Genomic DNA, 24,697 nt, shown 5'->3' on the forward strand with positions numbered 1-24,697 from the left:
AAAAGAGACAAACTTTGTCCCCTGGAGAAGGGGAAAGGGTCAGGATCCCCTGAGCAAATTGAGAACATGGGAAGAGGGGGGAGGGAGTTACGAGAATGAGAAGGGAAGAAAAGAAGGATGCAGAGGTCATGAGAGAGCAGAAAGGTTGAGTCAGGTGTAGATTAGAAGAAAGGATATGTGATAGGGTTTTAGTTGGGGGTTGTAGGGGAGGAAGGGAGGGAGAAGGGAACTGGGATTGCCATGTAATTCAATCTTGTTTGTAATTCAAATAAAAAATGTCAAAAATTAAGAACTTTATAGTAATAAAAATAGACTTTGTAGCATAAAAACAGATATGGGGATCAATGGAATTGGATCGGACTCTGATTTTAATCTGCATACCTATGAACACCTGATTGTTGACAAAGAAGCCAAAATTGTTCAGTGGAAAAAAGAAGGTATCTTCCTTCATCCAGTAACTGATGGAAGCAGAAGCAGACACCCACAGCTAAACACTGAGCTGAACTTCTCGAATCCAGTTGCAGAGAGGGAGGAGTGATGAGCAAAGGGGTCAAGACCAGGCTGGAGAAACCCACAGAAACAGCTGACCTGAACAAGGCAGGGCTCATGGACCCCAGACTGATAGCTGGGAAACCAGCATAGGACTGACCCAGACCTCCTGATTATGGGTGTCAGTTAGGAGGCCTGGGCAATGTATGGGGCCTCTGGCAGTGGATCAATATTTATCCCTAGTATGCGAATGGACTTTGGGAGCCTACTCCCCATAGAGGGATACTCTCTCAGCCTAGACACATGGGAGAGGACCTAGGCCCTGATCCAAATGATATGACAGACTTTGAAGATCCCCCATGGAAAGCCTTGCCCTCCTTGGGGAGCACAACGGGGATGGGATGCGGGGTTGGTGGGGGGCAGGGGAGGGAACTGGGATTGAAATGTAAAATAAGCTTGTTTCTAATTTAAATTAAAAAATGAAAACAAAAAGAAACACACACACACACACACACACACACACACACACACACACACACACACACAAAGAAGGGAACTTCAACGGGATGTTGGCAATTAGAAGAATGCAAGTACATCCATATCTGTCTCCATACACAAAACTCAAATCCAAATGGATCAAAGACCTTAACATAAATCTATTTACACTGAACCTAACAGAAGAGAAAATGAGAAGTAGCCTTGAACACATGGGCACAGGAGACCACTTCCTAAATAGAACACCAGTAGCATAGACACTGAGAGCAACAATCCATAAATGGGACCTCCTGAAACTGAGAAGCTTCTGTAAGGCAAAGGACACAGTCAACAAGGCAAAATGGTTCCCTACAGAATGGGAAAAGATCTTCACCAACCCCTACATCTGAGAGAGGACTGATCTCAAAATATATAAAGAACTAAAGAAACTAAATACAAAAATACCAAATGACCCAATTAAAAAATGGGGTACAGATCTAAATAGAGAATTCTCAACAGAAGAAACTCAAATGGCTGAAAGACATTTAAGGATTGCTCAACAACCTTAGCTGTCAGGGAAATGCAAATCAAAATGACTCTGAAATACCATCTGTCAGAATGGCTAAGATCAAAAACATTGATGATAGCTTATGCTGGAGAGGATGTGGAGTCAGGGAACACTCTTTCATTGCTGGTGGGAGTACAAACTTGTACAGCCATTTTGGAAGTCAGTATGGCAGTTTCTCAGAGAATTGGAAATCAATCTACCTTAAGACACAGCAATACCATTCTTGGGAAAAAAGATGCACAATCATACCACAAGGACATTTGCCTGAATTATGCTCATAGCAGCAGCATTTGCAATATCCAGAATCTGGAAACAACCTTGATGCCTCTCTACCAAAGAATGTATAAAGAATATGTGGTAATTTACACAATAAAGTATTGTGCATCAGTGAAAATCAATGGCACTTTGAAATTTGCAGGCACAGGGATGGAACTAGAAAAACTCATCCTGAGTGGGGTAACCCAGACCCAGAAAGACAAACATGGTATTCATTCATAAGTATTTATTAGTCGTAAAGCAAAGGACAACCAGGCTACAATCCACAACCCCAGAGAAGCCAGGTAAAAGGGGGAACCTAAGAGGGACACAAATGGAGGGACCCAGGAAAGGGAAATAGTTAAGATCTCCTGGGTAAATTGGGAAGGGGTTAGAAAGGAGGGGGATGAGGAACAGGAACATGAGGGACCAAGAAGACTGAATTGAAGGAGGGATGGAGGGGGAGAGCAATGAAAGAGATATCTTCATAGAGGGAGCCATTATGGGATTAGGGAGAAACCTGGTGCTAGAGGAATTCTCAGGAATCCACAAAGATGACTCCAGCTAAGACTCCTAGTATTAGTGGAGAGGGTGTCTGAATGGGCCTTCCCCTATAATAAGATTAGTGTGTACCCTAACTGTCATCATAGAACCTACATCCAGGAACTGACGGAAGCAGATGCAGTGCCCATAGCTGATCACTAGACTGAGATCCTGGAGTTCAGTTGAAGAGAGGGAGGAGGGATCACATGAGCAAGGGGGGTCAAGATCATGATGGGGAAACAAAACAGAGACAGCTGACTAGGGTTTGTGGGAGTTCACAGATTATGGACTGACAGCTAGGGAACCTTCATGGGACTGAACTAGACCCTCTGAATGTGGGTGACAGTTATGTGGCTTGATCTTTGTTGGAGGAGCTGGCAGTGGGACCAGAACCTATCCAGGGTGCATGAACTGGCTTTTTGGAGCCCATTCCCTATGGTGGGATACTTGCTCAGCCTTGATAAGGGGTAAGGGGCTTGATCCTGCCTCCATTTGGTATGCCAGACTTTGTTGACTCCTCAAGGAGTGGATGGGGGTGGAGGGTGGGAAGTGGGGAGGTGAGGAGGATAGGAGAAGGGGAGGGAGGGAGAACTGGGGATAGGATGTAAAATGAAAAAAATTTAAATGAAAAATTAAAAACTTTTGAGTTTCCAAGGAAACTGGTGAGAAATAAAAACATACAACCTCACTTCAAAATAACCCATAGAATAAGAATTTCTTTTGTAAATCATTTATTCAGGGAGGAATATGTAGCCAGAATATATTGAGCTATTATATCTCAATATGAAAAAGATAAACCAATTTTAATAGCATTCAGAAGTTTGGAATTGATAGTTCCCTAAAGATATACAAAAGTCTAATAGTATGGAAAGTGAAATTTAATTCTATAGTGATATATCACTTTATACCCACAAGAATGGCAGGAATCAAAAAGATATCACTTGCCTTTAATCCCATCACTCAGGAGGCAGAGGCAGATAGATCTCTGTGACTTCAAGGCCTGCCTGGTCTACAGAGCCAGTTCCATAACAGCGAGGGTTTACACAGAGAAATTCTGTCTTGAAAACCAAAGCAAACAAAAAGATAATAAATGTTAATGTAGACACAAAGATGTTGAGATATTGAAAGCATTATTGAAGGATAACCAATAACAATGGAGACAAATTCTTATAAAAACCTGTACTTGGATATTTATAGCAACATTATTGGTGATATCACATCAGTTAAAAAACTGAATAAATTAAATGTGGAATATCCATACAATGGACTATAGCTCAGTTGTAAGAAATAAGGTATGTGTTATATATGATCTACATGAACACTGAAAGTATTCCATGACACAAAAGGCCACCTATTGTGTAGTTTCATTTTGTGACTTCCAAAAAAATATACATCTCTCTATAGAGAAAGATGAATAGCTACCTAGTGCTGAGAGAATTGAGAAGGTAACAGAATGACTGTTATGAAATGACTGCCAATAACCTTTTTAACAATGGCACAACTCCGAATATACTAAAAACCACAGACTTTTACACTTTGAGTGTGTGAACTAGAATATATACATATGTGTATACATTTATGCACACATATATGTATATATGCATGTATATGCACATACTCTCCAACTTATAAAAAGATTGCATTTTGTATAAAATTTATTGGCTTCATTGTGTTAAGTACCATCTAGCCTTCATTAAGTGCTTTTCTTTTGAAATGCAAAACTAGTTCCTCCTTTGAGATAATCTAGTGTTATGCCTGAGGTATATGGCAAGAAAATATCTGGTGCTATTTGGAAAGGATCAGCGTGGTAAAAAGCCTGCTCCCACTTGCCACAAATACCGAATAGCCGCTAACGTCTGTTGTTAGTGGTGATAGGAAAGGAAACAACGATGAGCTTGACTAAAGTTAGGAGCCATCAGACTCAACTGGCTCAATATGAAGCTTTTCTTCAGAGCTTATAACAATAAAGATTGCAGTGGGAAGGGTGGGCATAAGTGAGTAAGTTCTAAGCAAGGGGTTCTTCTAGGATCAGCAAGGTGTTTCTTTGGCTTTTTATTTTCTTCTTGTAAAGGACAAGATAAGAAACACCTACACATTCCTGTTTTGTTTTGTGAAAAGAGCCATAGACAATTAGTATGACTGTCCCAATAAAACTTTATTAGAAAAGTGTGATTGACACACTCCCCCCCCCCACCAAATATGGACTCTTGATCTAATTATTCTGGTAAACTTAATGCTCATAGCATCTGTATGTCCATCTTTTAGTCTCTTCCAGATAATACCCATGAAGTATCACTGTAGCCAAGTTTTCTGGTTTTGTAAATCATACTGTTTCCTTATGTATAGGTAATATCCAGGGTAGTTTATAAAGGCTAACAAAGATGCCTGTTACATGGTAGATGCTCAAAACCATTGGTGTTCTTTACCTTTTCTTGAAATAACATTTTTCCTTTGAAATTTATGATTTTAACTTTGAAACCTTGTCCAATCATTTAGAGGGATGATCACCTATGTTTGGAAGAGGCTTCGAAGAATCATGATACCCCAAAAGGTGTGCTTACATATTCCATAGTAAGAAATTTAAAATGGTTGTAGGGGTGAGGGCACCATAGTTACTGGTCAGTCCTAGAATTCTACAGGCAAGCAAATGTGTGCCACAGAGTTAAATGACTTACCTAGGGTGGTAAGACTTTCATACTGAAATAATCATTATCTGAAGACACCCAAAGTATGTGACACATTTTAGTAGCCATCCACTTTACAAAGAATATCCTTGTAATTCAGCCTATTTTTGTGTACATGTGTGATATGCATGCAAGTGTGTATGTACTTTCAAATGTGTATAGATATGTTGCTGATGCATGTGTGTGTACATGGGGGCCTAAAGTTGATGTTGAGTGTCTTCCACAATTGCTCTCCTCCTTAGATACTAAGGCAGAGTCTCTCACTTAAATCTAGAGCTTGCTCATTCTTCTAGTGCAGCCAGCTAGCATGCTCTGGGTTCTTTTGTCTCTGCCTCCCATGTGCTGAGATTGCACATGGGCTACCACCTACCCAGAATGTGATTTCAAAAGGCTTACAGGGAAATGCTGGCTGTTTTGCAGCAATAAATGTTAGTAGCTGAGAATGAATCAAATGCCACTTTCTTCCTCCTCCTTTTCTTCCTTCCCTTCTTCTTCTTCTTCTTCTTCTTCTTCTTCTTCTTCTTCTTCTTCTTCTTCTTCTTCTTCTTCTTCTTCTTCTTCTTCTCCTCCTCCTCCTCCTCCTCCTCCTCCTCCTCCTCCTCCTCCTTCTTCTTCTTCTTCTTCTTCTTCTCCTCCTCCTCCTGCTCCTTCTCCTCCTCTTCTTCCTCTTGTAATATTTTTGTCTTAGCAATCTTTCCCAATTTTTACTAGCTAGCCAAATGACAGAATACAGTAATTAAGAGGCTTTGTCTTTACCATTTAAGTTGTTGCTATAGTAAGACAGCCTTCCAGTTTTGTTGATTGGCAATGCATATGAAATGAACAGGTCACATATAATCCCTAGGATCTAGAAGAGCCTGGTGAGGTAACATGGATGCCACTCTCATATTTGAGTAACAGTGATTCTATGTTTTTGCTTAGCAAAACTATGCAGGCATTTGTTTCTAGTAAGATAATTTCATTTATTCTGAGCCTGGTTCATGGTGAGGTTAGCATAGACTAAAAACAACTCCCTACAGAAACAGGATAGTCCCAATCAAGAAAAAAAAAATGACATCTTGTTGGGTCAGAAAATTGTTTGAAAAAATGAGAGAAATACGTAAAAGGAATAGAAACCAAATGGAGTTGAGTTCATGCAGGGAAGAAAGCTGAAGAAATGTAAAACACAGGAAGAGAGAAAGACAAAAGGTGTGAGAACAGCTACTCCAGTGGCATGTGTCACTGAGAAAACCTAAAAAAATAATTTTAAAAAGATCACCTGGTTGAGAAAGTACTTCTGTTTATTATCAGTCACCAAGTACAATGGCTTAAAGTGACAGTCACTTATCTGGCTCATCACTACACAGTTAGGGCCTGGCTCAATGTGAAGAGTTTATATGCCCCACTTGAAATGTGTTGGTGCAGGAGAACCTTCTTCAATGTCTCACTTCAGAGGTGGTCAATACCTGCATCTGGTTATAAGTTGGAAGTTGGGGCTTGGAGTCAGGACCTTTGATTCTTTCCACCGCTATGTGACTTTGTGTCATGACCTGGTGCCATTGTTTCACGACAGCATTCCAAGAGAATCAGATGTAAGCATTTTGTTACTCAACTTTGGTAGTCATAACCTGACTAAATGACAGAGGTCATCTGTTCCACTGATAAATCACATGAGTGTCAAGACACATGGAACCAAAGCTGGCCTTTAAAAAAAAACAAAAAACAATCTGCCACATGTTGGTGCCCTAAGGACAGTGGCATTGAGGTGAAGTCTATGAACAGCACTGAGAACCCTAGGGCTCAGTCTTTCTTCTTAGCTTCAATTTTATTTGTGTTTGTTTTCTAGATAGTTTTCTGAGTCTTTTTGTGTGTTCCTTTGGGCTTCAAACTGGAATACCATATAGGGAAACTGTGGAAGGCTTCTTATTTAACATTATCTTATTTAACATAAAAAGAAACAACACACACACACACACACACACACACACACACACACACACACACACACACACGTTAGGAAAAAGCAAACCTGCAAATGCATAATTTCAACTTCCTACATTGTTTAAAAGCAGTTGCTTAAAAAGGGTAATAATAGCATTTACTATTTTAGTACCTCAGTGTTAAGAACCTCCATATTGGTAATTTTTTTTAATACAAAGTCATTAAATAAGTTACCAAGAAAGATGTAAATTTTTTGCATCAGTCCCTGTCTTTGCAGATAATTAGGAAGTATTGCAACAAACATGGGACTGCAATAAGATAACAGGAAGCTGAGAGCTGTGAGGAGTGGCATGTTTAAAATTGTGGAGGAAGGTGTTTCAAATTAGCCTACCTGAGAAGTTTCTCTAAAGTCAGTTTGTGCCTTGAGAACTGTTTAGAAACTACCACTGTTGACAGACTAGTTAGAATTTCTTCTTATGGATGGTAATGATACATTTCTATTTCAGGCTATGTTTTTGTTACTCCTTTAAATCCTGTTTTCATTTTTAAAGACAATTATCTTAAGAGGAAAAAAAACACTTGTGAATTATAATTGAAGGCCAATGGTGTCTAGATTCTTCTTAACACTGGTATAGTGTTTTTTTCATTTTATTTGCTATTTTAAGCTACCTACTGTAATATCTCAACATCTTACTATGGAGGGAGATTTGCAATGTACCAGGATATTTTATATTCAGCATATTGGTATTCCAGGTGAAATACTATGCAAACTTGACAATGATAGACTAATAAAGAATGTGTAATAAAATACAGCTAGCAATATCAAAAGAATATGTATTGACAATGAATTCATAGCTATCTAATGAGATACTATCACATTAAACTCTGTGCACAACAGCTACAGATGTAGTGAAACAGTGAAGTTGCAGTAATGAATAGAGATGATTACCAGAAGCTCACCTGACCTACTCAATCCAGCTTTATTATCTGTGACTTGTCTTCTAATATACTGTTATCAGAAGAGTTAAAGTCCCAGAGATGAGAGCTTGCCATACCTTTCAGGAGCATTTGTTCAAGATGTATGTGTTAAAATCTTTGTAAACTGCTCAATTGTCTTGTGTGTTAATATTTTTTCCATTTTTAAAGATTTATTTATTATGTATACAGTGTTCTGTCTGCATATATTCATGCACACCAGAAGAGGGCACCAGATCGTATTATAGATGGCTGTGAGCCACCATGTGGTTGCTGGGAATTGAACTTAGGACCTCTGGAAGAGCAGCCAGTGCTCTTAACCTCTGAGCCATCTCTCCAGCCCCCTGTTTTTCAATTTTTATTTGAATTAGAAATAAGACTGTTTTACATGTCAATCCCAGTTCCCTCTCCCTCCCCTTCTCCCCTACTGCCCCCCAACCCTACCTATCACATAACCTTTCTGCTCCCCAGGGAGGGTGAGGCCTTCCATAGGGGGTCTTCAGGGTCTGTCATATCCTTTGGGAGAGGGCCTAGGCCCATCCTTGTGTGTCTTGGCTCAGGGAGTATCCCTCTATGTGGAATGGGCTCCCAAAGTCCACACCTATGCTAGGGATAAGTACTGATCTACTACAAGGAGGCCCCATGGATTTCTGAGGTCTTCTCACTGACACACATGTTCCTGGGGTCTGGATCAGTCCCATGCTGGTTTCCCGGCTATCAGTCTGGGGACCAAGAGTTCCCTGTTGTTCAGGTCGGCTGTTTCTGTGGGTTTCACCAGCCTTGTCTGGACTCCTTTGCTCATCACTCGTCCTTCTCTGCATCTGGATTCCAGTTCAGTTCAGTTATTAGCTGTGGGTGTTTGCTTCTACTTCCACCAGCTGCTGGATGAAGGCTATAGGATGGCATATAAGTCAGTTATCAATCTCATTATCAGGGGAGGGCATTTAAGGTAGCTTCTCCTCTGTTGCTTAGATTGTTAGTTGGTGTCCTCTTTGTAGATCCCCAGACATTTTCCTAGGGCCTGATTTCTCTTTGAACCTAAAATGTCTCCCTCTATTATGATATCTCTTATCTTGTTTTCTTCTTGTTAATACGATCATTTTATCTCGGACATGATTCTGTAATGGACATCACTACTAAATCATCTTGAAGCAGAGAAAAGATTTTATATCACCTCTAACACTTTGTTAGTGGAACAAAAGATAAGAAGAAAACAGATGAAATGATGGTGGAAGAAGCAAGATTAGGACAGAGTGCTGGGAAAGCAACTAAGGAAGACAAAACTAACCTTGAACCTTCCTCCCCTGAGGCTGAGAATTGGCAAGTCATTTTAATCCCTTTCTGAAATCCTGTAAAGAAATATTTACCTGCGTCTGGAGATCTTCAATGTGCAAACTTGCTAAGGTTTTTCCTTTTGGCTATTTCGTGACTATCACTTTAAAAGGAAAGATGTGCAAATGAACAAGGAGGGGTGGTTATGATTTGTACCCCTATTTTAAGGACTTGGTGCAACTGTCCCAACATTGCAGTAGGGAATCAGAGGCTCCCTGGGCTACGAAGGAGCCCTGTCCAGCTTCAGCTTGCCTGGGGGTGGGGGCCTGCTCCAAGTTTCTAATACAGTAGATCTTGGGTGGGCATTGGGTTGTGCTTTTCTAGCAAGCATTCAGGTGCTGTGGTCTGGGCATAGCTGAATGTCCCCCAAAGCTTCATGTATTATAGACTCGTATCCATTTTTTCGATGTCTGGGTACTGGACTCTTTAAAAGGTGACTTAGTGCAAGTTCCTGCTGGTGCTGCCTTCTAAGTGGGGGCTTCAGAGAAGGAATTGTCATTAGAGTCCATTGCTTTGCATCGCCCCATGTTATCTCTCCCTGTCATATGTCATGTTGCCTACGGTGATAGAATATATATGCAGCTTTTACATATAACTATATTTATAAGTCTCTTCATATATATATATATGCGTGTGTTTGTGTGTGTGTGTGTGTGTGTGTGTGTGTGTGTGTGTGTGTGTGTCTGTTCATGAGCACTCTTGCCAGAGGCTGAATTGATGGAGCCACTGAATCTTGGGACTTTCAGAGTCTTCAACTGAGAGACAATCATCTTTTCTTTATTAAGTATTCAGATTAGAGCATTTCCTTGTAGTAAATGAAAATGGACTAATAATAGATGTTGATTTTCTAGAAACCACAAAACAGGAAAATGACACTTTCTACATCCTGAGCTTGAGTGGCCAGTGTCCCAACTCCCCAGACGGTTTTTTTTTTTTTTTTTTTTTTTTTTTTTGGTGTGTGTGTGTGTGTGTGTGTGTGTTGTGTGTGTGTGTGTGTGTGTGTGTGTGTGTACCCTGGCTGTCCTAGAACTTGTATACCAGGCTAGTCTCAAACTCACAGAGATCCACATGCCTCTGCCTCCCAAGTGCTGGGGTTAAAGGTATGCGCCACCATCACCCAGCCCAGGGTCCTCTTTATTAGTACTCCAAACACTTTTGGCCGAGGCAGTGGACTACTTCAAGCATCATTGCCTCATGATTCTGTTTCCCTGCTTCCCAGTTCCACACAGCTCTTGGATACTAATGACAACACAGAATCTCTCTCCTTTTTCCACTCTGAGAAGTGTGGCTGTCTTTTTGGTTTCCACTTTCTTGTCTAGGTTGACTTTTGCTTAGACTGGAGTCTGTAGCAGGTCCAGCGGCTTCTAACCTCCAGCTTGGCTCTGAACCAAAAGCTCCATCATTTCCTGGCACATGGTGCTCTTTCTTTCTTGGCAGCTTTCTTATAATTCTTCATAGCCGGCTTGAGCTAATAGAATAAAACACCATGCTCTGGGTGTCTATATGGTCTATATGTTACACAATTTTCCTCTTCACAGTTCCAGTTCCAGAAGTCAGAAAGCCCAAGGGCAAGATGCTGGCAGATTCAAAGTCTGGCAAGAGCTTTGAAGACTATATATATATATATATATATATATATATATATATATATATATATATATTTCTCACCATAAGAATATTCCAGGGATCTCTCTGAGTTCTCTTCTATTTAAGGATATTGTTGTGGTTTGAATGTAAACACTGTAGTACTGTTCTGCCTGGAAAGTTACAGAACCTTTAGGAGGTAGATCCTTTTTGGCAGAAGTGGGTCATGGGGCACAGGCTTTACGTTTTATAGCCAGGACCCACTTCCTATTCTCTCTCTGCTTCCTGCCTAAAGCTATGATGTGCCCAGAAGCCTCCTGCTCCTGTACCTATGCTTCCCCCACCATGACAAACCCTTTTCTCTCTGTCATCCAGCCTAGGGGTGGAAATGTCAAAACATGGGATTTGGGGAGTCATGCATATTCGGGGCATAGCAAACCCATAAGGCAAGAGAAATACATAATGGTTCTGCTTATTCAGTATATGGGTCCCGCCGGTTTAATGGTATATTTTGTAGTGCCAGCATCCATAGCTGTGCTGAACTCACAAAAGTCATAAAAGTTTTGTGAGATCCCTGAGTACCACAGGGGACAGAGTTTGGGAGCTGTCTTACTTAGAGAGTTTATTGCTGTGAAGATATACTGCAGCCACAGCAACTCTTATAAGGTAACATATTTAATTGTGGTGGCAGCTTACAGTTCAGAGGTTCAGTTCATCATGGAGGGGGACATGATGGCATGCAGGCAGATGTGGTGCTGACTACATCTTGACCAGAAGGCATCAGGAAGTTGACTGACTAACTGGGTGGTATCTTGAGCATAGGAAACATCAAAGCCTGCTCTCACAGTAACACACTTCCTCCAACAAGGCCATACCCATCCCAACAAAGCCACGCCTCCTAATAGTGTCACTCCCTATGAGAATATGGGGGCCAATTACATTCAAACTACCCCAGAAATTACAGGTTGATACTCTGTTCCATTTCTTTGGGCTTTTCACTTTTTCTCAGTGGGACCCATATTCGTAATCTTCAGGCACACAAAGGTCAGCACAACATTCCGAAAGTGAGCACAGGTTAACGGCAATATATTTATTTTTGCAACTTCTTGGATAAAAACCATTTAAGGAATGTTTGGTAAGGTGTTATTCTCATAAAAACATCTTTTAAAACAAGTGGCTTTCTACTTTCCACGAGAGTCAAAATGACATGCAGAAGAAACAGGGTTAGTTCCTTGGCTAGCACAGTACAGTTTTAGAAGACATGTTGAGTAAGTAAGACCAGAGAATAAACTACATCATTAAACTCAAGTATACCACTAGAAAACTCACACAGTAGTAAAATATAAAAATCTACAATTATAAATATAAATTTGGTCCATGGAGACACCAGAGCAGTATTTACATAAGTTACTAGATCACTTCTACTTCAGATGAATACTGCAGTTGTAAGATGTTGAATATCATCAGGAGATAAAATGGTTTACTTACAATCTACTATATTAAAAGTTATATTTCTAGCAAACATGATGATACATGTTACAAATACAGCTAAAAATTTGACACTTAAAAACAAACATGTCCCAAGGATGGTGATTCCTATTATCTATAAATTGAGTTTTTCCGTTAAAATCAATATGGAAAAAAATACCACAATTAACTTCTTAGAAATCCTGTAAAATTCAATCATTTTAGTTCAAACATAACAAGTGAACTACAAGAAGTCTTTCAAAAAGGCACACGTTGTTAATGGTGTCAATTTGGCAGCAGAACGAGTTACTGTCATGTCATGGGAAGTAAACAGACAACAGAACTGACTCATTTTTCTAATTTTAGAAAGAGAAGAACAATGCTTAGACTGGGTTGTCCTTCACCCTTTCAGTGTTAAACTAGAGACTCCAGGCTTTCAGCTCTGTTTCCATCAGGCAAAGCTGCACCATTGCTATCCAGGGATGCGGACGGATTCTCTTCCTGCCTTGTGCTGACGAGGCTGAGGACCACTTTGTAGAGAAACTGATACTGTTCCTAGAAAACACAGACATAGAAAGGAAGCTCAGCAGAGCCATGAATTTGCATAAAGCAAGAATGGTTTCCGACACCTTTTGGCACTGTCCATGGAAGGGCACAGGGGTGTATTAAGGGCTTGTGCTCAACTGAGGTGCACAATGTACATTTGCTTTTATCCATTTTGATAAGCTGAAATTGCTTTGCAATGAGCAAATAGTCATTTAGAGAAGAAGCCCATACACATTGGACATTAACAAGCACTGGGTTCTTGTTCCGTTGTTTCCTGGCATTGGAAGATGATGCAAATAGACTCTGTCGGTGCTCAGTTTTTTTCAAAAGCAACATCTTTCTTTCCTTTTTCTTCCTCTTTCTTTCTTAGTCTCACATATCTCATACTGGTGTTGAACTCACTATGTAGCGGAGGATGGCCTGATCCTCTTGTCCCTAACTCCCAAGTGACAAGACTACAGATGTGTTCTATTCATCCAGTTTATGTGGAGGCCGGGATCAAAACTAGTTCCTTGGGCATGGTAGGGAACCATTCTACCAAGTGAGCTATATCCTCAACCTTCAGAACTAAGTGTTTTATTTTCCTTTGATTTCTGTCTAAACAAATGTTTCTGTGTACCAACAGAAAGGGCTCAACAATGACTGTGGTATCACCAAAGCACAACACTTTCATCAGACACTGTCATCAGTGTTCTTCACACTCTATCATTCTGCCTGGCTCGATGGTCTACCTTGAGAAAAGTTTCATGCTCCCTGGTGACCTTTCTTTAAGACCCTTAACTGTAATTAGCTAAGAAGCTCACAGTGACACTAGGACTTCAAAATCCACCTAAGACTCTCACCAGCCTTCTTATTATTTTGCCACAATAATAACTTTCAGGATATTTCTAAGTTAAACAATGGAACAAGAAGTGCTGTGCCTCTTACTTGACTGAACATGTCTCTTTTCTTTTAAAAGCACTCAAGAATTAGTTATTTGTTAACTTCTGAAACTGGATTTGACTAGAGAAAGGAGTTAATAGTTCTAACATTTAAGTCTTTAAGATATATCTCTGGATGTTCTGTGAAGCCCTTACTTGAACCCCATGAATGTAACTGCAGTTTGCTAAACAAATCAATTAGTTGGTAATTCCACTAAACATATTAAGACTCACAATGACTCCTGTAAAAAGGCTCAGAGTGACTTAGTTTTTTTTTTTTTTTTTTTAAATCTGCCAGTCTTCTGCAAGGTGCAGACTTGTAATGCAGCTTTAATGCTATCAACCACTGTGACCTTTCTTATATAGGATATAAACAACTTTAATACCATCTAGGAAGTGATATTTCAACAGTGAAAGATAAGGTTCATCACTTACAATGTCAGTGAAGACTCCCGGCCTCATTAAATTGATCATCTTGGCTACTTGATAAACATCCATGGAATTTTCTTTTTCTAGTTGGTGCATAAGGGTTGTCAGGGCACAGAAAGTTCCTGCCGTTACTCCTCCATGCCTTGCAGTAAAAGAGAAAGGGCAAAGACTCCATTCAGATGCAGTATAATACATTTGCAACTTAGAGCTCAGTCTGAGATGACGTGTCTTTCCTCCTTTTTATTGTGCAGTGTCTTTTTATTGAAGATAGTGCCCAGTGTAAAACAATATCCTTTAGAGAGGGTTTACTGTTTCCATATGCCTTATTATTTTTATTCTATGATGTAAATAGCCAAGACATATCCTGGGGTAGTTTCTATAAGATTCCAGTGCTGAAACAGTGTCTCATCTAAACAAACGCTCCCACTATAAAGCATAAGAACAGACTCTATGTTACCTTACCAGGAGCAACAAAAAAGCAGAAAGGTTCTGTGTGACCGTTAATGATAAGCATCAGGAAATCCACCCTGGCTGAGTTGGCACACAGACATAAAGCATCAGTCTGATCTGAGGACAAGAGAAGCATGCACGTATCCAGAGGCAAACAGCGATGGAGACTGAAACTTACTCATCGTGAACAATCATGGGCCCATCCCTGTTAGCAGCTTCTTCTTTGATAATACTTATGAGTTCAAATGTTTTACTAATGGGACTATCTGGGTTTGGCCATTTGGGGCACTGAAAATGCCTTACTTCCAGCACATAATCATCCTATGAGAAGAAAAAAGCAAATTAGTGTTTCAAAAAGAGGAATACGGGCTAGTGACAATTTATCATGATGGAATAACTGGGAGAAATTAGAAACTGACACTGGATGATAAAAATAGTGCATGCTATATTTGCAACACATCACTCATTGTGGAAGGAGAAAATCATTGCACTAAAAACATTAATCAAGAATAGACCTATTCACCAGGATAAAAAAAGCCATTATCTCCCTTTTAGTCCGTTTTGTGTGGGGAAGCTCATGTGTATACATGTGTGTGGGTGCACATGGACGTAAAGGGTTGACATTAAGAGTCTATATTTTTTCTCTACCTTATTCTTGGAGACAGGATCTTCCATCTGAGGCTTACTGATTTGGACTAGGTTGGTTGGCCTGCAAGCCCTCTATATCTTCCTATCTCTGCTTCCCCAGTGCTGGGATTACAGGCATGCAGCACTGTGCCTGGCTTTCACGCTACTGCTTGGAATTGAACTCAGGTTCTTAGGCTTCACTTGCAAGCTCTTTAGCAACTGGTCCATCTTCCCAACCCCTCCTTTTCAGTTCTAAAAAGAAATCTTCTTTGTGGGTGAATAATGTCAATGCTAATAAACCATGAAAGCATACCATCAAGATGTGTCTGTATTACTAAATTTTAAGATACTAAAGGAAATCTTCAGTGATGAAGTTTCTTAGGAAAAGACCATAGAGATCTTCAAACTACAGCATTACTCATCAGAATGAGATGAGATGACACAATGAGAAAACATCTGGGAAGTGGGGACGGGTCTACTCTGAACGCAGTCTCATTTACTTGTTGTGTGACTAACAACCACAATACTGAAAAGTCGAAAGTGGTGATTCTCAGTGACCCATACAGGATCCTCAGGTGTCCCCAAGAAAAATTTTCATGTGTGGAAACACATTCGATCAGGTACCACTTGAAAAATCTGAACAAAAGAAAATGAAGCAAAAAGAAAACAAAAGCAACTTCAAACAAATAGTGGCCCAAATACAAGATAGAGAGACCATACCTAATATATTAATAGTAGAAGCAAACAGGTGTGACTTATATTCAATTATGTGAATAAATGTCATGAGCATTATAATGAGGCAAAGTAGCAAAAGTTGAAGTATACATAATTCATGTAAAGGTCAAAATATAAAGTCAAAACAACACTATCTTAAAGAAAATGGAGATAAAAGGTGAAATGATGAAGTAAATCAAAAGAATTTGGGAAGAGGCTACTATATCTGAAGAGAGGGTAGCAGAAGAGGAAGAGCATGAGGTACATAAAGGTCAAAGTTATGTTCCTTTATTGAACTCAGTAGCCAGTGAATCATTTAGTGTATCACTTAAATATATTATACACAACTTATTAATCTAACTTTATTATATAACACTCTGTTTAAAACAGTCTATAAAAAATAACAGATTTTGACTTTAGTCATTTAACAAACTTTCTGGACGTTGAAGTGAGTCTGGTCCACACAGCATAAACTTTACCTCTTTGCCAACCTCAAGTGCTATGAAATTTATGAGACAGTGGCTATAAATGAAGTGAATGGAAATGCCTACTTTGTTTTGCCTTCCTGACCATTGCATTAAAACTACCTCTCATTCCTGGGCTGGATTTCTGGAGATTAGAGCATCAATGACATTTGATTTCCATACTTGAGATGCACTAACTGGACTCAATCATGAATGTTTATTATCTAGTGTGTTTTCTGTATAATACTAGGAAAAAAACCCTATTTCCTGAGGCTGAACTATGGTGATCAGAATAGTCAGTATGACAAGATAGCAGATCACTAAGGAGTACTTTCTTGAAATAAGCCTTCTTACTAACTTCGGAGAGCTATGAAAAAAAGGCATGGCAAAGTGCTGATTTTAAAACATAAGAATTAGAATTAGGACCTGGAGAGATGGGTCAGTAGTGAACAGCACTAACAGCTCTTCCAGAGGACAATTCCTAGCACCCACATGAAGGCTCACAACCATCTGCAGCTCCCATTATGGAGGATCTGATGCCCTCTCTTGGCCTCCATGGGCACTGCATGCATGTGGTGCACAGATATAAACAGACAAAACACCCATCTACAGAAAATAAAAATAAATCTCAAAGGAAAGAGAATTGGAATTAAATTTTTTTAAAAAAATTTTAACCTAAGTTCTGTCAGCAACAAATTTGCTTTTCCGGGTACACAGAAGTTAAGAATTGTGTAGTTTAGCAAAGATCAATACTTTGATGATTCTGTAAGATTTTGGGAGTAAAAACAGTAATTAAAGGAATATTGGTTAGTTCTGTCTCAGTTTGTAAGAAATAAGAATCCTTTCCATTTCTAAGAAAGATTCCCAGGTTAGCACATGCCTCCCAGATGAGCAGGGTAGACATTCATCCTTTAACCTGTTTCCATACCTGTGTTGCTTCTAAGATGAAGTCTTGAACTATGAGCTTTTCCTCATTTGATAGACATTTGTGTTCTTCAGACATAAGAGTGACTTTGAAGCTTTCACAGTTTATGGGATCATCTTTGTTTGGCCAATAAACAAATTCATCTTCTGCCTGAAAGCGACCAAGGAAGGATATAGATTTTCATAAACTAGCTCAATGGCCTGATGTGAAATAAGATGAATTGGCAGGCATAGACATTTCAAATCAAAATTTTCTTTGAATAACAAAATTTACCATTAAAATGTTCTTGATATCTTAATCCATTTTGGATTTGTGTGTAAAATAAAACATCACACAACCAAAACTATTGCCACGGCATTTTGTGCTCTTGATTCATCAGTAGTATTGGTAAGCCTGTTGCTTCTATAACTAACAACTAAATAGGACTGGGAAAGCAAGAGCTCATCAATTTCTAGCATGACTTGGGATGTCTGATTTTAGATACATGAACTGAGTATGAGGGTTAAGTATATATGCAAAGCCCTGGTCAAATATTAATGTTGAGTATCTCTTTAGGTTATACAAACATAGAAAGAAGAGTGGATGTATGGCTGATATCCTGGTTCTGAAGAGCTCCTTCCTTTATAAGTTTTTTTTTTTTAATAAAGCTTTCCAGCATGGACAGGAGAGGGGCTCATGGGGCACCAGACTAGCTGAGCAGTAATTGGAAGGTGAGCACAGGTGGGCAGGATGATTCATTCTTCTTTGGGGCTATGGCACTTGTAGGGTGCCCATGTACCAGTGGATATTGACATACCCATGCATACATATCAACAATAATTGTGGTGAGTTCTTAAAGACAAAGCAAAACATATCAAGTTGGGAGAGGGAAAATCCAGAAGGAGATGGGGGGTGGGTATGATCCTATTTTATTGTATAAATGCTGAAATTCTCAAAGAATAAATGTAAATGTTTCCTGAATCTCTGTCTTCTTCATAAAAAGACTCACACTACCAAATTTACATGGAACACCCTTGGCTGGTATTATGAAGATGACACAACTACTTCTTCAACTATGTATCTCATCAAATTGTAAACAAAATAACAAAACAAAAAATGAGATACTTAGATGGAATTTTCAACACAATGTTATGTATTTTGTCTTAAAATGCAAATAGAAGAGTATAGACTCCTGTCATTTGTGGTTGCACTCCTGGTGTGCTTAAGTGGTGTTAGAAATGCATCTTTAGCAACTTTAACCTACTTCATTTTGATCTCTCATTCATTACTTTGATCCAATGGAACTGTGTAATCAATTCAGTCCAGTGACATTAGTCTATTAGGTGGAAATAAGATCTGATGGGGGACGTCCTTCTGTGTTTATCTTATTGGTTGTTGAATAAAGCACTGTTTGACCAGTGAGGCAGTAAGTTAGGCAAGACTAGGAGTCAAGGAGGATTCTGGGAAATGTAGTAAAGTCTTGTGATCCAGGCAGGAAGTGACATAGCAGGCTGACTCAGAATATAAGCAGGGACAAGCAGGAAGTTGTTCTCTTCCTCCTCCTCTCTATGGAGTCACCATGTGAGCTGAGAAGATAGGACACGTGCTGCCGGCATCCTCAATAAGGTAAGTTTATAAAATATATAGTTTAATAGTTATGGTTGATAATAAGACTGAGCTAGCAGATAAGAAATTCTAGTCATTGACCAGCAGCATTATACCTAATATTAATCTCTGTGTGTTATTTTGGGCAACCACATGGCTCAGGCAGTTGGTGTAAAGATTTATTATTACAAAGATCACTTTTCTTGTGATAGCCTTATGGATATTACAATATTATGTTTTTCTTATAAAAAACAAACTCAAAGTGACCTACCATGTTTTGACCATCTGGAATCATAACCACAAGCTGGGCATTATGATCCCATATCATTCTCCAGAAGTCCTTAATGGTGTGCAGAAGGGGATGCTGGGTGATGATGAATTCATTGCTCTGGTAATAACCCTACAAAATCAAAGACAAGATAAAAAACCCTACAAAATCAAAGACAAGAAAAATAAATCCTGGCATAGGACTAGGCAGAGAAACATGTTTTATGTTAAAGTAGTGTATTTCAAGTGTTGAAATGATATTGTATTACAACCAGCATTTGTTGGGCACTGTCTATGTGCCAGGTACAGTTTCCTTCACATTAAGGGTTCTATGAAATAAAATCTATAATCCTCATTTTAAAGGTGATTAAACTGGGGTGAAATTAAGTGTTGTGGACAAGTGCCGTGACCTCTAGGAGTAGAAGTACCAAAATGGCTTGTGCACATGTCTCTTGCATTAGGTATAGTAGAAATCCATGGCATAGTTTATAATCCCTGTTGTCCACAAGCCCCTAGCTTCAGAATACGAAATATCACATCTTTTCACCCCTGGTTGCCTTCCATGTCCTGACCCCCTGGCTGCCTCCACTATGAGAGGGATTGGGAAGGCTCCTGAAAAGCGGTGTATCAAATGTTTTCCATGCTGTTTACTGAACTAAAAACCCTTCTCTTGCAGTGTGGTCTTTCATTACTCTCATGCGCTCATTTGAAATGGGGTGTGTTAGATGTGCAACACATCCCCTTGTTTCCTACATGCATATTCTTCAGTCATTTCTTTGCTGGCTCACTAGAACAACGGTTTGGAAATTAAGACTAGGACTCTCTCATTTGAAACCTAGCTGTGTGATTGACCATCCTGAGATGGTAATAAATGGCACACGAATTCAAGCACTCATCCATTCAGCAGACAGCCTAATTGTAGAAGGTCTCTAGAAATCCAATAGCTCAAGTGAACTCAGGGAAGAGCTGTGCTGAAAACCGGGGTGGGGGGGGGATGCTAATGTTAGTGAATTTGGGCTTTGTTGAAGCTGATGTGTCTTGTCTCTGCCCCAGATTTGTGCAGATTAATGGAAACATAGGATTTATGTTTGCTCACTAGCTCTTAATGGTGAATTTGAGACCTTGTGCTTTTTGGTTAATTTTGATGGCGATTTCTTCAGTCCCAGCACACATGACAACATCAAGGTATGGTATTCTCCTGGTCACTAATGACTGTGTGTTACAGTTATTATGTTGCACTGATGTCCTATTGGTGCTGTTGCTGCATCAGGGAGCCCCGTTTGCTGTTAATTCTGCTAACACAGGCTGGTGGTAGGCTCTCCCATGATGTCTCCCGGACTTACCATGATATAGGATGCATTGATGTAGTCTGTACCTTCTCCGCTCAGGGATGAAATGCCCACCCTTGATCTTTCCACTGGAACACAGAAAATTCCAAGTACACAAACATGCTCAGTGCAATTAACCATGCCCAACTCCATCAATTCCCAAATCAACTCGGCAAAGTACAGTTGCGTTTCTCAAGGAATGCCTTTGATGGTTAAACTAATTGTTTAATTGTTAAAGTCAAGTTTTTGCAATCATGATAAGACTTCAAGGATTTGAGTCATTTTAAATAATCACATACTGGGTATAATTAGAACAATATGACAACAGACATACTATAATTTGTGCACATAACTATTACTGATAGACATACAAGTCTTTTGTTATGGAAATAAAAACCCGAGTTGATTTCCCGAGATTCAGGGTGACTTACCAGGGATGATGGAGGACGTTCTGTTCTTCTCCCTGTTGCACTGCTTCAGGGCTGTAGAGTAGTCACTCTGAAGAATATTTGACTGACTCAGAAGCTGAGCAAGGGAGGCAAGGAAAAGTGCAGGTCATTTCACGCACTCACCCAGATACCCAAACACACACTAACATGCCTCAACAAAAGAGTGATAATGTAAACATGGTGAACTTCTTTCCCCAAGGCTCGAGTTAAGCCCCTTTTTAGTGAAGTCCCGGAGCCTCTAGGCTGTAGAGCTCTTGAAGAGCTTTGGTCTTGGGAAAATCTTCCTGAAGGCTTCCTTTGTGGCTCTGTGCCCCCCCATTTCCTCTACTTACTCTCATTGGTGTTAAATAGTTATTTAATTTTTGGAATGAATCCTACAAACTACTTCATCAGCATGCTAAAAGGTATACTGTTAGTTTTCAGTCTCTGAAATGGTAAACACTATTTTATTGACACTTCCCTACAAATGTTTTATACAAACACTATCTTGGTACCAAATATTTATGTGTTCCATAAAATAGATGCGTCGGTTTTCCACCTAGATTTTCTCCCACCTCTGTTTGGAAGTTTCTGTTTTCTAAAACTCTGGCAAAGTCTTACCCCACTCCCCACCACCTTACAGTATGTTTTCATTTAAATTTTGGAAATATTTCTAAATTATTAATAATGTTTTATCCCATCACCCCAGCCCACAAGCTCAAGGTTCAGTACTAAATTCTGAAGCCTTCCACCTAATAGATGTCTGGTAAATATTTATGGGATAGACATGCAGTTTGTTTCAAGGAAAATTTTCTTTGCATGAAATTGAAAGAATTCTGTTTTTTTTTATAATAAGATAGTATACCTTTACACCTGCATTTTCATGCTTATATTGTGAACAGGAACAAGAAAGTCAAATCTCTCTTTTGAATTGAATATCTAAGTTGTTGTATTTTTACTTCAATCCTGGAGTATTCATCTTAAGCCGCATCAATTCTCTTATGTGACTATGCAGTGGGTAAATCATATTTAAATAAGAGTTATATTGACATAGGTGACATAACCTTAAAATTAGGATAGTGAGATGGCTTTTCATCTATGCTTGCAAGTTAATTGTTGTGTTTTATGATCCTTTATTATTTCTAGAACCCAGACTGCACACTTTGTCCCAAGCATCCCTTCATGACCCCCATAGGATTGCTGAGCAAGGCATGGCACCTTTCTGAAAATAAGTTCTGAGATCAGCAGTCACACCAATCTTTCTTTTGCAATCCTGAAGCACAAAAGGGCAGTTCCTAGAAGGTAAAGGTTGGATCTGATAGTTAGCACTCTGTGTTGTAGGCTAGGCAAACAGCAAGGAGAAAAGATCTCAAGCTATTGCTTCTGAGCCTTTCCCAGGGCCTTTTCAATTCTTCCAAGATATTATTTCCTCAGAAATTAGCCCCATTTCTCCTGAAGCCTGACAAGTTTGAGGATAGCATAGGGTAAATTGCAGGGAAATTGCAGCCCTCTTTCCCAGGCTGAGCCTGTACCTTCTCTGGTACAACTTTAAAGATAGCATGGGGTTGTAGCAAGGAGATTGCAGTCCTCATTCTCAATCTGAGCCTGAACCTTCTCTGGTACAAGATTGAGGAGAGCATGGGGTTGTGTGCAGGGAAATCACAGCCCTCATATCCAGTCTGTGTCTGAACCTTCTCTGGTACAAGATGCAGGTCTGTGAACACTCACTTTCTGAACGCTTTGCAAAGTTATGTCTGAAAGCCAGACTGCTAGTGTTTTGGAACTATGGGAACAAACAAAGCATGTCCCTCTTCCTCACTGGTTTTCTGACAGGTGATGGGGAGAAACTGGGGTTGAGGAAGCTATTGTAGGCAGGTGACCTACTCTAGTCTGAGGGCTTCAAGTGAGACACAGGCTGTTTCAAAGAGTAGCAGGAACAGCCTGAGCCACTGCACTTGTGCTGAAGTGGTCTGATTTATTCACAGCAAAAAGAGCACTTATCCAGTTTGTATTTTACGTCCTGTCTGTTCATTCTGTTATGCTGTGTCCTTCTTCCCTGGGTCACATCTGCATTTATGAAAGTTAGTCCAGAGCTTCTGACAACTTTTCCTCTTGCTACTCAGAATTAAGCATCTCTTTGAAATCTACCTCATGGCCCTGTAAACTATCGTGAGGAACATGGGTGATTCAAACACAAAGCCATTATTCCAGCAACACTCTTTTCTAGTGTGACTTTTCTAGTCAAATGAGGTGCTACAGTAACATTCAGTTTTGTAGTGACACCCCGAGAGGCATGTAAGCAAGCAAACTCACCTGGAATTGTTTCTCTAATTTTGTCTTGCCTGTTGGTCCAGGTATGAGGAGTGTATTAACATAGGAATGGATGTGGCTATCCGGCACCTCTGTTTCTTTGCTGAGTATGGCCTCAACTAGTGTATCGTGAATGAAGACATACTGCTCCTGAGAAAACAAAGGCGATCGGAACACTGCTTTACACTCTCTGACAGATACCTAGTTGTAAGAGTAGAAACTTGCATTGACAGAAAGCTAGAGTTCAACGAAAATGGTTGTGAGAGGTCCTGGCAAAGATTGCTAATGAGGCCTGGCAGGAGAGCCAACTGGAGAGGAGGTGGCCCAGACAGAGACAACCTCTTCTTATTCCTCCTCTGTTTGTCTCATGTTGGTCTTGGTGGAGAGGAGGACAGAAGACTTGCAAGGGTAAAGCCAAGTCCTCTGCCTCCCCGTAGTCTTGAACCTCACTGTTTCCCATGAGGAGCACTCCTCTGACTCCAGAGCTCCTGGGGGATTTGCCTTAGTGGCTACCCTCCTGGTAGCCTGTCACATATGAGCAGAGTGGTTTCCTGGTTAGGTGTGCTGTCATTTCAACACAAACCCAGACATTCCCGGGAAAAGAAACTCTCAGTCAAGGAATTTCATCGCTCCCTTAGCCTGTTGGTGTGTCTATGGGAGCATTTTTTGGCTTGTTTGTGGATGTGGGAGGGCCCATCCCACTGTGGGTGATGCCATCCGAGGGCAGGTAGGTCTTGGCTGTATAAGAAAGGTAGCTGAGGAAGCCAGGGGAATCAAGAGTCAACATTTTTCCGGAGTCTCGGCTTCAGTTCCTGTCCTGTCTTCCAGGATGGTGGGCTGCAACCTGTAAGCCAAAATCAAACCTTTCTTCCCTAAGCTGGTTCTGGTCAGGGTTCTGTCACAGCAACAGAGAACAAACTGGAACAATTGGGTTCAAACTTGTCTAGTTTGTACTGAAATATTCTCTTATATTCCACTAATAAGACTTCCCTGGTCCTGTCTCACAGAAAGTTATCTCAGTGATGGAAATTGGTTTTGACTTTTTTTTTCTCAGACTAGCCACATATTTCTGCTTATTCTTAAGGTAGCATCATAGCTTTCAATCTACAACCATTTTTACTTGAAAACAGGACACAATAACACAGAGACCTATACACTCTGCCTTGGCTTATATGTGATCATGTATTTTAAATGGAAGAAACGGAATCCATTAATTGCATTGGTGAACAGCTTTAGGTGTTTGCTAGCATGGGTGGACGCTGACTGTCCTACCTATTCTGAAACTTTACCATACCTAGAATTGTCTGAAAGTCCTCATTTTGTCACAAAATGGGCAGAATTTAGCTGGCCTATCCAGACCTAGTATTATAGGTTGAGCTGCATTTCCCTGAAAGATAAATTGAAACTCAACACA

At 39.9% G+C, this 24,697-nt stretch overlaps 1 protein-coding gene across 7 annotated transcripts in view; it reads right to left on the minus strand.

The window, feature by feature from the left end:
• Positions 1–11,889: 11,889 nt before the first annotated feature.
• Positions 11,890–24,697, minus strand: part of Ptprz1 (protein tyrosine phosphatase receptor type Z1) — a 173,755-nt gene continuing 160,947 nt past the window's right edge. For all 7 annotated transcript variants that reach the window (XM_035450950.1, XM_027389969.2, XM_035450951.1 and 4 more), the window contains 8 exons: positions 23,287–23,433; positions 20,977–21,070; positions 20,561–20,634; positions 19,222–19,350; positions 17,370–17,516; positions 14,815–14,957; positions 14,193–14,328; positions 11,890–12,846 (listed from right to left, as the gene is read on the minus strand). In XM_035450950.1, coding sequence (XP_035306841.1) covers positions 12,706–12,846; positions 14,193–14,328; positions 14,815–14,957; positions 17,370–17,516; positions 19,222–19,350; positions 20,561–20,634; positions 20,977–21,070; positions 23,287–23,433 — 1,011 coding nt within the window. In that variant the 3' untranslated portion in view covers positions 11,890–12,705. The remainder of the gene's footprint in view (positions 12,847–14,192; positions 14,329–14,814; positions 14,958–17,369; positions 17,517–19,221; positions 19,351–20,560; positions 20,635–20,976; positions 21,071–23,286; positions 23,434–24,697) is intronic.

This window comes from Cricetulus griseus (assembly GCF_003668045.3).
Source record: "Cricetulus griseus strain 17A/GY chromosome 1 unlocalized genomic scaffold, alternate assembly CriGri-PICRH-1.0 chr1_0, whole genome shotgun sequence".
NCBI classification, from domain to species: Eukaryota; Metazoa; Chordata; class Mammalia; order Rodentia; family Cricetidae; genus Cricetulus; species Cricetulus griseus.